The following is a 13,350-nucleotide window of genomic DNA, read 5'->3' on the forward strand; positions in this document are numbered from 1 at the left end:
TGCATCCATATTGGGTGAACCGTGTAGGAATTACTTACCTTTTTATACCTGCACCAAAGAAGCGAATACACTCGACTAATAAGAAACGGCCGATAAGCCAACTGTCCAATTACTTTGGTCCGCTAAAATGGAGGGACTATGTATAAAAATGGATGTGATTCCTTCACGGATCACCCAATATGGATGTAAATATCCTCAAATTACGGGTGACAGTGGTCTCTCTAACCTCATATTCGCCGTTTCATTTTGAATCCAACCTGCTGGAGTACAGAGGCAAAAGGATAGCAATTGTACCACTGTCCAAATACTGCTCTGTATATGGAATAACAGGGACATTTTATATTGAAAAAAATGACTGTTTCATGGAAAATGTTTCTCTAGCAGCATAATGTTGGTGAACCAGCTTTTTAGAATTTCTGAATTCTTATGGATGTTTAATACCCCGGTTAACCTGGAGGAATTTGCTATGGTTTCAGATGCTAGGGGTGTGATGCTCTTTAGGGATGTAGCCTCAAATAGCCCGGATTGCTCGGATATGCTTTTGTGCACAATTTAAATGAAATGATCTCAGCACACAAGCTTTATTTCAGAATGATAGTAGTAGGCACTGAATATGTACCTATCGAATTATTGGGGAATCTCATTTGGGGAAAAAGATTTGGAATTTACCCTCTAAATATGATTAACAAGTAAAATTCAAAATAATACCCAAATTGTATTGCTGCAATTAAAAAAATAATAATTCTGGAAATTCTTGTAAAAAATTTGTACTTTTATATCAGACTGTGATTTTACACATTAATTTGAAGATTTCATATTTATACATCTAAATTTAGCCAAAGCAAACCACTGTTCAGAAAGAAACCAAGCGGCAGCTGAAATCAAAATATTTTTCTCATCATTTTCAAATCAATAATGATCTAGTTCTATGCTGTAAACACCTTCTCAGACACCGTAGGAGCAAACCGTACTACATCAGTCAGTCTGCCCTAGGTTTGCAACAGGATGCTCAATGCACCACCGTTTCTGTTTAAATAAACGTTTATTTCTGTCGCAGTTTTCTTTTTTCCTCTTTTGGGTTTGAACAGTTTCTTTTCACAAGTATTTGGCTGAAGTTGGAAAATATCATTTTGTTTCTGAACGTTCTGTTGTTTCAAAAACCTGATTTGATATTCTGATTTGACAGGAATGCACATTTTTACCTGCTGGTTGTAGATTTGCAGTCCTGGTCCTGCTTGGCATTATTTATAAATTCATGCATACTTTTAATTGTTTTGCACAGGCAACATTGTTGCTTTTCATATGACACTGATTTCACAAGCAAAATGATTATTTTTACATATTTACTCCATAATGGCAGTAGTATGGCACAATAACACAGCACAAGTAATATTGGCTACTATTGTGAATGTACGTTATGCAATATAATGCCTCACAATCCTTTGATTAAATCTTTCTTCTTTTTCAGACTGCTTCATTGTTTGGGACTCGGCATATTGTTTGGTCTTCCGTTACTGTTTGCGTTTGTGAGGTAGGAATGTCTCCTTCACCATGCAAGAATAAACAGAAACAGCCTGAGCTAAAGAATCAAAATGTCACATTACAGAATGCAGAATGACAATGTGCACACTTTCACTAATTAATTTATTTGTAAATTTTTAAGTGGACTGTATCCATTTTATTTATTTATTTTTGTTGCTGTTTCGTTCTGTTGCTGTAATGTGATTCTCGAAACATTTCTCACAAAATCAATGGACAGCATTGCATAGCTCGGGTCATTCTGAGATGGCGCATACATTTCATTATTTCATTGAATCTCTTAGGTTAGCATATTGCAGCTACATACACCAGTACTGCTGGACATTACCACGTAGCAGCAGTTGTACACTCGTGTAAAGCAGTTTGCACTTTGTTTTTGAAAGGCAATTTATTTTTGTATGAGGAATACTTTGTTTTTTGTTCTTAAAGACAAGGTGAAATCAAAATTCACTTTTTCCTGAATTTGGTAAATTTTTCATAACCATATGAACGCATCTGAAAGTATGTTTAAAAAGTACAATAACATTTTAGTGCTTCTGTATTTTCACTGTCGTATACGTCATAATCGTGGAAGCTAGTGCTCGGCAAACTCCTGTTTCAGCTTATCTTTCAAGGTACATCTTTAACAGGCAGCTTTTTAGTTGTGTCTTAAAGGGGAAAGAACTTACGTGTAACTACTTACAAACATAAAATGTTGCAGGAAAAAGTCACGATTCATCAGGGAAAACTATAAGATGTGCCTTATATTTTGAAGTTTGAAATTTGATGAAGCAAACTTGTCTGTTGTAATGTTCAGGTTTTCTGAAAGCCCTCTGAGGAAATATCAGCTTCCTCCTGCTGCAAAGCCAGAACCTGGAGACCACGTAGACACCTCCCTGGATCTCAGGTGAGTCACATGAACAGTACTGTGTGTGTTCAGCCTTTATTTGTTGAACGGAATAATATTTGTTATACATTAACTTGTGATCCTGGGCAGTTCCTTTATGGTGAACAGGTAAGGTGGTATTCTTTGCTTTATTCAGACAGGTAGAAAACATCGGTGCCATCGTCTGGATCATTCAGTTTCTTTAGTGCGGAAACGGAAAGACCCAGCGTACCAAATACGCTGCCAATTTAAACAAAACATAGGGTCACCTTGGAGTGAGGTGTGGGGAATGTTATCTTCATATATATAACCTTGTGACCACACAGACAAGCTCAGACATCTGTGATGAAATATTATTCAGGTTACAGAATGATGCCTTGTCAATATTACCCTTTTTTACCCCCCCATTTTGTCCCTCTTCTCAGCTCCCGAACCGATGTGACGACATCGACGGACTGGGGAGCTCCCATTTTGTGGGACGGGATGTTTGATCCTGACACCTACGACAAGTATCACCAAAAAATGGGCACCTCTGTGGCACTGACTGTGTTCGCCGTCGGGAAGTGAGTGCTGTTTGTGACACGTTCGGGCCTCTCGTGTCTGCTGTCCACAAGTCCACCCGTTGAGCTGAATCGAGTGTCTTCCCCTGACGGAGCCCATGATATCACACCATTCAGAGCAGAACACAAGCTTGTTTGCACCTTCTTAAATCTATAGCGGAGGTGGTGGCAGTGAACGTTGATAAATACAAGTTCTTGGCGGACATTTTAATTTATTGTTGATTTGTTTAACACAATGCAGCACAGCTTGCTGTAATTCGTCCTATGCACCAAATTCAGTGGTAATTGAATGATTAACAGAGGTGTTTGCTGCAATTAATTGAATTATTTTACTGGCTTGATCCTGAATCAAAATAAGAAAGATCAACTGATGGAGGACTGAAATCCGTGAGGGATCAATGAGATGATTGAACAAAAGGTGTTGGAAAGAGTTTGATAATATAAATAATTTTCTTTTAAGCTGACGCTTTTATCCAAAGTGATGTACAGTTGATTAGACTAAGCAGGGGACAAATGGCTGCCCATAATATTAATGTTTGATAATGTTGGGGGGAGAGGGATGGGGTTGTCTTATGGGCTCAGGTTGCAGTTTAAATAGATGGGTTTTTCAGTGTGTCAGAAGATGGCGGGTAACTATTCTAAGAGAAATTAGGAACTTCCGACACTGCATACATAACACTCTGCTGTGTATTTCTGTGTGCCTTTTTAACAGATATCTGGAAGTGTACCTGATGGATCTGCTGTCCTCAGCGGAACTCCACTTCATGGAGGGTTTACCGGTGACGTACTACGTGTTCACCGACGCCCCAGAGAACGTGCCGGGGCTCCAGCTGAAGACTGGCCGGGCCCTGGAGATCATCAAGATCAAGAGGCACGAGCGCTGGGAGGACATCTCCATGATGCGCATGAAGACCCTCGCAGACGCCGTCCAGACACGCATCCGTCACGGCCACCGGTACGTCTTCTGCCTGGACGTGGACATGGTCTTCGCCGGTCGCTTCGGCTCGGAGGCACTCGGGGAGTCGGTTGCCCTGCAGCACTCCTCCTTCTACAACACCCCCAAGGTAAGGTACACCTACGACCGCAACCCCAAGTCCACGGCCTGCATGGAGACTGGGGACCTGTACTACCACGCGGCCGTGTTCGGGGGCACGTGGGAGTCCGTGGCGAACCTGACCGAGAGCTGTCACCGGGGCATAATGACGGACAAGAGGAACGGGGTGCAGGCTCTGTGGCACGACGAGAGCAACCTCAACAAGTACTTCTGGCTCAACAAGCCCAGCAGAGTGCTCTCGCCAGAGTACGGCTGGAACCCCCTCAACGGGCCCAGCCGAGAGATACACGTCAAGCGGCTGCTCTGGGCTGAGAAACAGTACAGCAGACTCAGGACCTAGAGGTACCATGGACCAAAAATAAAACAAAAATAAAACCTTTATATGCACAACATCTCACAAAACAATTGCACATTTACAACATGCAGTACAAACTTTTTTTTGGCATGATTATGATGTTTACGAGGGTACTAAATATGTGTGAAGTTTGACACACAAAAAAACAGTTTTAAAAGTGTGAAAAAATGCAAAAATGTTGTATCTGCTTGGCCCGATTCACTTTGGAATCTTTGAAGCTCAATATCTCAAAACCACTCAGGACACGGAACCTTATCCTGTAACTCCAAGATCACAAAATATTTTAATAAATTATTTCAGTTATCAGCACAAAACTGTAAAACTTGCAAAAACTGTACATAACTGCAATCAACACAGTAATATCCTCCATGGACATAGAAAATGACTGATTCTTCATTATCAACCTTTACAGCCTCTGTTGGTATTGCTTCCATGGGATTACTGTATGGTATGAATCTGTAACTGATCACTGCCACTGACTTCCAACAAAAAAGCTTAACCTTTCTATGGGAACGCACTTATGCAACCACTCCACCACCATCTTATGGTCCATAGCAGGGCTGTGATAGTGCCTTTTCATCAGGAAGGATTTCATGAATGTCAATCAACGTGTCGCCATATGTAAACGGTTTACCTTTAGAGGAAACATGCCGGTATTTTCAATGTTAAAGCCCATTTGCTATACATTTACGGCCATTTGTCACGGATGTTTGAATTTAGAGGTAGTGGGGGTGACTTCAGGAAATAGCAACGCGCTAAGTCACTGCGGGGAATGCTATCGTTTCGTTAAAAGGTCCGTTCTGTATTTACATTTTCGTTGACTTGCCAATGAGCAATGAGCTCTGGTGCAGTTCCCTAGCAACGCAATTAAAGATTGCGAAAAACAAAAAACCACTTGCCTACTTGGAAGTTAGCCAGGCTACTTTGTTCAACTTCCCAGTCCCTGCAGGTTGATTTTAACACCGTACGGAAATTCCAATGGCCGCCTAGAAGCTAACCGACTTGTTAGAAAAATCTATTTAAAAAACTGGTTGTATGCAAATTGGTAAACAGCGAAGTAATGTAGGCCTAATGTAGGGCTTTAACATCCAAAATACCAGAATATAGTATCTCAGCAGGAAACATCTGGCTGGAAATGGTCTGCCTTTAAACACCCAGTTCCCTTCATGGGGTTATTATAACTGGATCATTGACAATATCGATTTAAGTATGCCAGTGTCTGTGTCTGAACCCAGGAGAGGAATACAATTCTAATTCCATCCATTTCATGTTGCTACCACACCTTTATGCTTTATGCTTGTAACTATCAAGATTTCTTCAAACTTCAAACAGATAAAAAGATAAAGTCGCAAACCAAACAAGATTTTAATCATATGAATTCATACACAAGGCCACCTTTTGTTGCAGTTGGTGATGTCTTATCAGCTATGAAGAGGAAGAGCAATAGAAAACGCTTGTCCTGTGAGGCTAGAGTTACTGTATTGGTTACGCAAGAGGTTAAAGTTAATGGCTTAAATGGTATCTTAATCTTACTATCTTGAATTTACGAGCAGGGAATAAAACATCTTCTGAGAATCAGAAGAGTGATAACAGCGTTATTGTGGTTAATTACAGTCATGCTGGTGGCACTTGGACCAGCCCAGCAGACCCGATAAAACAATCTCCAGTCTACACAGTAATGAGTCTCTAATCACCACCCATGTTTGCTCCAAACTTGAGTCCAGCTAGAAGGGAGTGTGCTTAAAGGAAGCCTCATTTGCACTGCAGTCCGCAAACCAAACGTCCAGAAAGGGAATAGATCTGGAGGATTTCCTTATTATACTCAAATATGACTTGCATTTTTCCAAACAGTCTACTCCACAGACTGCTGACCGCCCAGATATGGCTGCCACGCAGATGCGCGTAAAATCTTGAACATGGTATCTACATTTCTATATCTATGGTCAAAGTCACAATAATCACAGGTGATTATTTTTCACCTTCAAAAGTAATAAAATGGCACTACGCATTTTATGTAATCAAACTCTTTTGCTAGGAGTGTTGAAAATGATATTTCTGTACCGAGTGGAGGCGAGAATAGTGTCTTTTGATACTTTTGCGCCCAAAAAATGTTAGAAAACAGTGAAGTGTATATGCCATCCTCTTCCCTATTTAAGAAGAATTTTGTTCTGTCCTGTGGATTTTCAGTGCTGTATCTAGGTTTGGACTACAGTGATTTCTTGTAATGTAATTTAACGTATAATGAATTCTTGAACAATCTTGAAATGCGAATTGATTCTAGATTAATATAATTAAATAATTTGGTGATGTACAATACTGTGCAAAGGTTTTTGGCAGGTGTGAAAAAATGCTGTAAAGTAAGAATGCTTTCAAAAATATATATCTTAATAGTTTATTTTTTATCAATTAACAAAATGCAAAGTGAATGAACAGAAGAAAAATCTAAATCAATTCAATATTTGGTGTGACCACCCTTTGCCTTCAAACCAGCATCAATTATTCTAGGTACACTTCAAAGTCAGGGATTTTGTAGGCATATACTCAGGTGTGTGATTAACCAATTATACCAAACAGGAGCCAATGACCCTCAAATGAATATGTAGGTTGAAACACAAAAATGAACTGAAACAGAAACAGCTGTGTAGGAGGGTTAAAACTGGGTGAGAAACAGCCAAACTCTGCTTCCAAGGTGAGGTTGCTGAAGACAGTTTAATGTCAGAAGTCATACACCATGGCAAGACTGAGCATAGCAACAAGACACACGGTAGTTATACTGCATCAGTAAGGTCTCTCCCAGGCAGAAATTTCAAGGCAGACGGGTTTCCAGATGTGCTGTCCAAGCTCTGTTGAAGAAGCACAAAGAAACGGGCAACGTTGAGGACCGTAGATGCAGTGGTCGGTCACTTCCCTTCCCAATTGGAAGATGTCCAGCAGTGCCATCGGCTCAGAATTGGCAGAAACCAGTGGAGCCCAGGTCCATCTATTGTGCTGGTCAGAAGTGCAGAAGTCTTCATGGAAGAATTGCAGCCAAAACGCCATACCTCCGACATGGAAACAAGGCCAATGACTGAACTACGCGTGAAAACACAGGAACTGGGGTGCAGAAAAATAGCAGTAGGTTCTCTGTAGTTTGGCTGTAGTAGAAGGCAGTTTGTTCACCGAAGGGCTGGAGAGCGGTACAAGAATGAGTGTCTGCAGGCAACAGTGAAGCATGGTGGAGGTTCCTTGCAAGTTTGAGGCCGCATTTCTGCAAATGGAGTTGGGGATTTGGTCAGAATGAATGGTCTCCTCAATGCTGAGATACTTATCCAGGCAGATAATTATCCATCATGCAATACCATCAGGGAGGCATCTGATTGGCCCCAAATTTATTCTGCAGCAGGACAACAACCCCAAACATACAGCCAATGTCATTAAGAACTATCTTCAGCATAAAGAAGAACAAGGAGTCCTGGAAGTGATGGTATGGCCCCCACAGAGCCCTGATCTCGACGTCATCGAGTCTGTCTGGGATTACATGAAGAGACAAGCATTTGAGGCTGCCTAAATCCACAGAAGAACTGTGGCTAGTTCTCTTAAGATGTTTGGAATAACCTACCTGCCACGTCCCTTCAAAAACTGTGTGCAAGTATACCTAGAAGAATTGATGCCGTTTTGAAGGCAAAGGGTGGTCACACCAAATATTGATTCGATTTTGATTTTTCTTATGTTCATTTACTTCTTCTGTTTATGCATTTTGTTCATTGATAGAAATGTTAATAGTTTATTTTTATTTTTTAAAGAATTATTAATGAGTAAGTGAATTAAAGGTAATCAAATTTGTGTGTTGACAACTTTAATCTGTAGAGCCTCTCTACTATTCTGTATCTCCACCACTGGAAGCTGGAATGGACAAAGTGATTATCTCTCGGCTCTGGAACAAGGAGTAACCCGTTTCCTTTTCGGAGATAGAGAAGTATGGCTGGTATAGGAGTGTCAACCTTTGAACCTTTTGCTCTGAATAAGAGTCTACTAAATGCCTGTAATGTAATGTAAAAAAAAAAATTCATGTTATTTATGTTATCGGGTGATTATGGCAATGGTTGCCATTTAAAATGTTCTTGTGTAATAAACCAGACACACTGTGGAATGTAATGATACTGAATAATGGGAAAATAAAATGATTGTGAATTAAACTGCAGTGTAAGGGCTTGGTTTGTCTGGGTGAGAAACACATCAGTGAGTCTACAGCTGATACTGTAGTTATTTTCTCCAATTTCTTCAATCTGGTTTTAAATGGTTATTAATCATAATTATTCTCTGGTTGGTTTTCTGGCAGGTGCAGCTTGCCAGCTTGATCTGTACATACCACTGCCTGCTGTAATGGAGTCTCATATTGTCAGTGAACTGAACTACATGGTGGTTCAGATTAACTTGAGGTTTCTAGCATCAACAGTGACTAATCACTCAGTAAATAATTTCAGTAATGGCACCATATGTATGTAAAGTATGTATACATCATTGTCTAATTCTGATATAGCTGCTTCATGGTAAATCTTGAATACGACACAAATAGCTTTGACCTTAGACTGATAGATGTGTCTGTACACCGAACCTCAGAAAATGAATTATTCTGTATTTGAGAATTTGGGCATTTAATTATGAAAAATACAATGTTTTTATGGACACTTGTACAATTCAACAAATGAAACAGGAGAACAATCAAAAAGTACAGTTATTTCTTCATACTTTCTGCTCCCTTCTTGGCATGTCAGCCTGACTGTAGTGTTGCAATAACCATACCAGTACCCTTTATTTAGCAGTTGGATACTGCTCGTCAAGTATACATTACTCCCTCATATTACATATTACTCTTATTGGTGGGGGTACGAGTGGCACAGCGAAGATGGGAGAGCACAATTGTACAATTGCAAATTCCGAATACGAATTGCTCGCTGTCGGACGGGTCTGGATGCTGCGCCACACCCAAACTGCCTGAGTCAGAGTTTGAGTCGCTTGGGTGGGATTTTTGTTGTTCTGGGAACTTGCGTGTGATTGTTGGTGTGGTTTTCGGTTGAGTTGGGACCCACACAGATTGAGACGTTGCTGACTAGGGCAGAAGCTCACTGAATACGAGTTCAGACACGGGTCACAGTGTAAAGTTGGTTCGAGCATGGCCACAGTTCCTTCAGTTGCTGCTGTGTGAGTTTCTCCTGACCGCGTGTGTGTGTGCGTCAGCTGTCCTCTGTAGGAGATGGGCTTATAAGGGGCAGCCTGTAGCATAGCGGTTAAGGTACATGCCTGGGACCCGGAAGGTTGGTGGTCTAAGCCACGGTAAGATGCGCACAGCTGTTGGACCCCTGAGCAAGGCCCCACATTGCTCCGGGGGGATTGTCCCCTGCTTAGTCTAATCAACTTTAAGTCACTTTGGATAAAAGAGTCAGCTAAATAACTGTAAAATGTGACACTCCTCCATCTCCTGCTAGCCGGTGGTATGGAAAATTGCCGTCACTCTGTGCTGCTTGAACTGCCCTTTCCTGGCTTGGCGGTTGGAGCTGGATCTGCAGTAACATCCAAACTGAGGAGAGAGAACATACGCACACATAGTATTTTAGGCCTAAACCCTGCTGTGTTACTGAATCTATGATCAAGTCAAAAGCAGTTCCTCTTTACAGTATCTGGCTGTTTAAGGGTAGATATTCTTTTGACAGTTTCATCGGCTTTTTGTTCTTCAACAGGTCTTGTTCCTTTCAATTCAATTCAGCAGGTGAAATGATTAAATGGTATGTTGAGAATGGATGACTGCAATTTTACTACAGCGCTGTTATTATTAGCTGATGTAATTCCTGTACAGGCCAGTAGAGAGAGACAAGAACATACTTGATCGACCATATGCTTGGAATGGTTTACACATATATATATATATATATATTTTTTTTTTTTTATCAATATTTTTTGTGACCACCCTTTGGCGTTAAAACTGCATCACTTCTCTGAGACATAGATATGCAGGACAGCGTTGGCTGAGACAAACAGCAGGGAGGTTGTCGGAGAACTTGGCCACAGTTCTTCTGCAGACTTTGGTTGGCTCCTTGCTTCTGATCTCAGACTGCCTTTTTTTGTAAAAAGTTGTCAATTGCTTACAGTAATGTTACTTTTTGAAATTAATTCATAAATGTCTCTAAAATTAAATCTTTTGGAAAATGAATATTTGGAAATCTCAAATGTGTTTTTATACTAACACCAAAAAAACCCCCATATATTTAATAAAGTCTAGGGTAATTATATAAAACAGTATATGACAGTAGCTACACTGTATGACAGTAGGCCCTGGTGCTCTGTACAGGTGTGCGCGCACACACACATGGTGTTACACACAGGGACCCAACAGCTTGACACACACACACACACACACACACACACACACACACACACACACACTGCACTGGAAATGTGTGGTACACTTTTTCCAGAATGACACTGAAATTCAACTTCAAAACTTTTCCATGATCTCATTTCTGGAACGCAGTTGCAAAAAAACTTCAATGCACCATCCCGGTTCCTCAAAACCACTCACTTTCGACTGACAAAAGTAGAAAGCCAGCCTACCATCTGGAACACAGACAGATATTCTTCAGCGTGCCGTTCCCAGCTGCTTGCTGCGTTAGTCTCAGCCCTCCTCCTTCCTCCACTGGGATCCCACAGGAAGTACAACGAGAAGCAGGCCCACCACAGGATGAAGCTCCGCAAGGCCAAACAGATCTTCCTGAAAGAGACTTCACAGAGGGACGGAAGGATCCAGAAACTGGAGAACGATCTGGCCCTCGCCACCAGCCTGTCCGAGAAGGTGAGCGGGACCGCGTCGGCCCGATTTAAGGTGGGGAGCAGCAGCCAGAGCACCGCCTCCACCATCCAGCACAGGTAACACCTGACCCCCCAAATCCACCATCCAGCACAGGTAACACCTGACCCCCCAAATCCACCATCCAGCACAGGTAACACCTGACCCCCCAAATCCACCATCCAGCACAGGTAACACCTGACCCCCCAAATCCACCATCCAGCACAGGTTACACCTGACCCCCCAAATCCACCATCCAGCACAGGTTACACCTGACCCCCCAAATCCACCATCCAGCACAGGTAACACCTGACCCCCCAAATCCACCATCCAGCACAGGTTACACCTGACCCCCCAAATCCACCATCCAGCACAGGTAACACCTGACCCTCTAAATCCACCATCCAGCACAGGTAACACCTGACCCCCCCCCCCCCCCCCCCCCCTAAATCCACCATCCAGCACAGGCAACACCTGAACCCCTTCAAATCCACTGTACAACACAGGCATCAGCTGACCCCTCCCCCATCCACAATTACCAACCCCCTCTCCCACTGCCCCCACCTTGACCCCCAAAAATCACTCCAAGCCAGGAGTACACAGCGTTCCTTCCTTATGCAGGCTGCATATGCCTGAGCAGAGAGGATCTAAGTACACAACGGTCTACAGCGTAGAGTCTACACGGGTTGAAAAAAACATGACTGACCGTCTCGCGCGTTCGGTTCAAGGACGCCGACGACCGTGCTCTTCCTGTGTTCCCCCAGGGTGAAGTTTCTGGAGGAGGAGAACAGGTACCTCGAGGACAAAACCCTCCACCTGTCCAGTCAGGTGGGAGCTCTGGAGAGAGCCCTGAGGAAGGTGCAGTCCTACTCATCCTGCAAGTGTGTGACAATCCCTGTGGTACAAAGCAAGTGTGCAAAACCATTTGATAATGCACTTAAAAAAAAAAAACTATACTTTAATGGTCTTTGGCCCACCTGCATACCACTCCTAAATAAGATGGTACTGTTGGTACTGTTGGGGGGTTTTATTTTAAATTTTACTTGCTTTACACCGTAGCCGGCAACAAATGCTGACATGAAATGTTCATCTTGTGCTTTTACACCAGTTGTTTTACTAGGGTGATCTGACTTTTATTGCATATACTGTATATACATGTAAACAAAATGAAATTATATATACACCCCACATGTAAGAAGAATTATGATTGAGTGAAAATCTTCCACAGAAGTTGTTTATCATAAATGGCTCCATTTCTCAAGCAGGCGGGGTGAAAAAAAACAGTCTTGAGGCCACTTATTTTCATATCTTAATCTGTTTTCTAGGCGGCACGGATGGTGCAGTGGGTAGCACTGCTGCCTCACAGCAAGGAGGTCCTAGGTTCGACTCCCCGTCGGCCGGGGCTTCTCTGTGCTGAGTTTGCATGTTCTCCCCGTGTCTGCATGGGTTTCCTCCGGGTACTCCGGTTTTCTCCCACAGTCCAAAGTCATGCAGGTTAGGCTGATTGGAGAGTCTAAATTGCCCGTAGGTATGAGTGTGTGAGTGAATGGTGTGTGTGCCCTGCGATGGACTGGCGACCTGTCCAGGGTGTATTCCTGCCTTTCGCCCAATGTATGCTGGCATAGGCTCCAGCACCCCTGCGACCCTGTTCAGGATAAGCGGGTTCAGATAATGGATGGATGGATGGATCTGTTTTCTAAATGTATTCCCTGCTGTTAGCCAGCCACGCAGTCACATTATTTGTAAAGAAAATAAGAATTGAACTCTCTCCGCTATTTTACTGATAGGTCTCTACTTATGACATGTATAACTATGTGGGCAGCTGTCACAGTCAGCCATTTTACCGTGTTGCTGTATAGTTGTACATTGCACTAAATGTGGCTGTGGTTTTGATTCACAGAACCCTTTGCCCTTTTCTTTTCCCAGGGACATTTAATTTTAATGTACGATAGTGTTGTATGAAACGTTTTGAATGTTTCCATGCCGAAGCATTGCCAGCTGTGTGGTTTTCATAAACAAGCCCCTGGGGCAGGATCTAATTTTATAACATCGCGTTTTTTTCCCCCGAACTTCAGGGATGTTTCTGTAGCAGCGTACGCGTACCGTAAATACTCAAATTGTGTCCGGGGTCTTTTATTTACTTAGGCTGCACAATGC

General features: G+C 42.3%; 1 protein-coding gene across 1 annotated transcript; it reads left to right on the forward strand.

Moving 5' to 3' along the window:
- The first annotated feature begins 2,327 nt into the window (after window positions 1-2,327).
- On the forward strand, window positions 2,328-4,358 carry LOC133139573 (alpha-1,3-galactosyltransferase 2-like). The gene is made up of 3 exons (XM_061259146.1): window positions 2,328-2,425; window positions 2,830-2,967; window positions 3,677-4,358. The coding sequence occupies exons 1-3, from the start codon at window positions 2,328-2,330 to the stop codon at window positions 4,356-4,358; spliced, it is 918 nt and encodes a 305-aa protein (XP_061115130.1).
- Window positions 4,359-13,350: the final 8,992 nt, after the last annotated feature.

The sequence above is a fragment of the Conger conger genome, chromosome 10, assembly GCF_963514075.1.
Source record: "Conger conger chromosome 10, fConCon1.1, whole genome shotgun sequence".
Taxonomy (NCBI): Eukaryota; Metazoa; Chordata; class Actinopteri; order Anguilliformes; family Congridae; genus Conger; species Conger conger.

What these genes read in the sequence shown, in the direction of transcription:
- LOC133139573 (XM_061259146.1), top strand. Translation starts at nt 2,328, where the DNA reads ATGTTCAGGTTTTCTGAAAGCCCTCTGAGGAAATATCAGCTTCCTCCT. An exon ending in GACACCTCCCTGGATCTCAG is followed by an intron (nt 2,426 to 2,829) that starts GTGAGTCACATG and finishes CCCTCTTCTCAG; the next exon opens with CTCCCGAACCGATGTGACGA. An exon ending in ACTGTGTTCGCCGTCGGGAA is followed by an intron (nt 2,968 to 3,676) that starts GTGAGTGCTGTT and finishes CCTTTTTAACAG; the next exon opens with ATATCTGGAAGTGTACCTGA.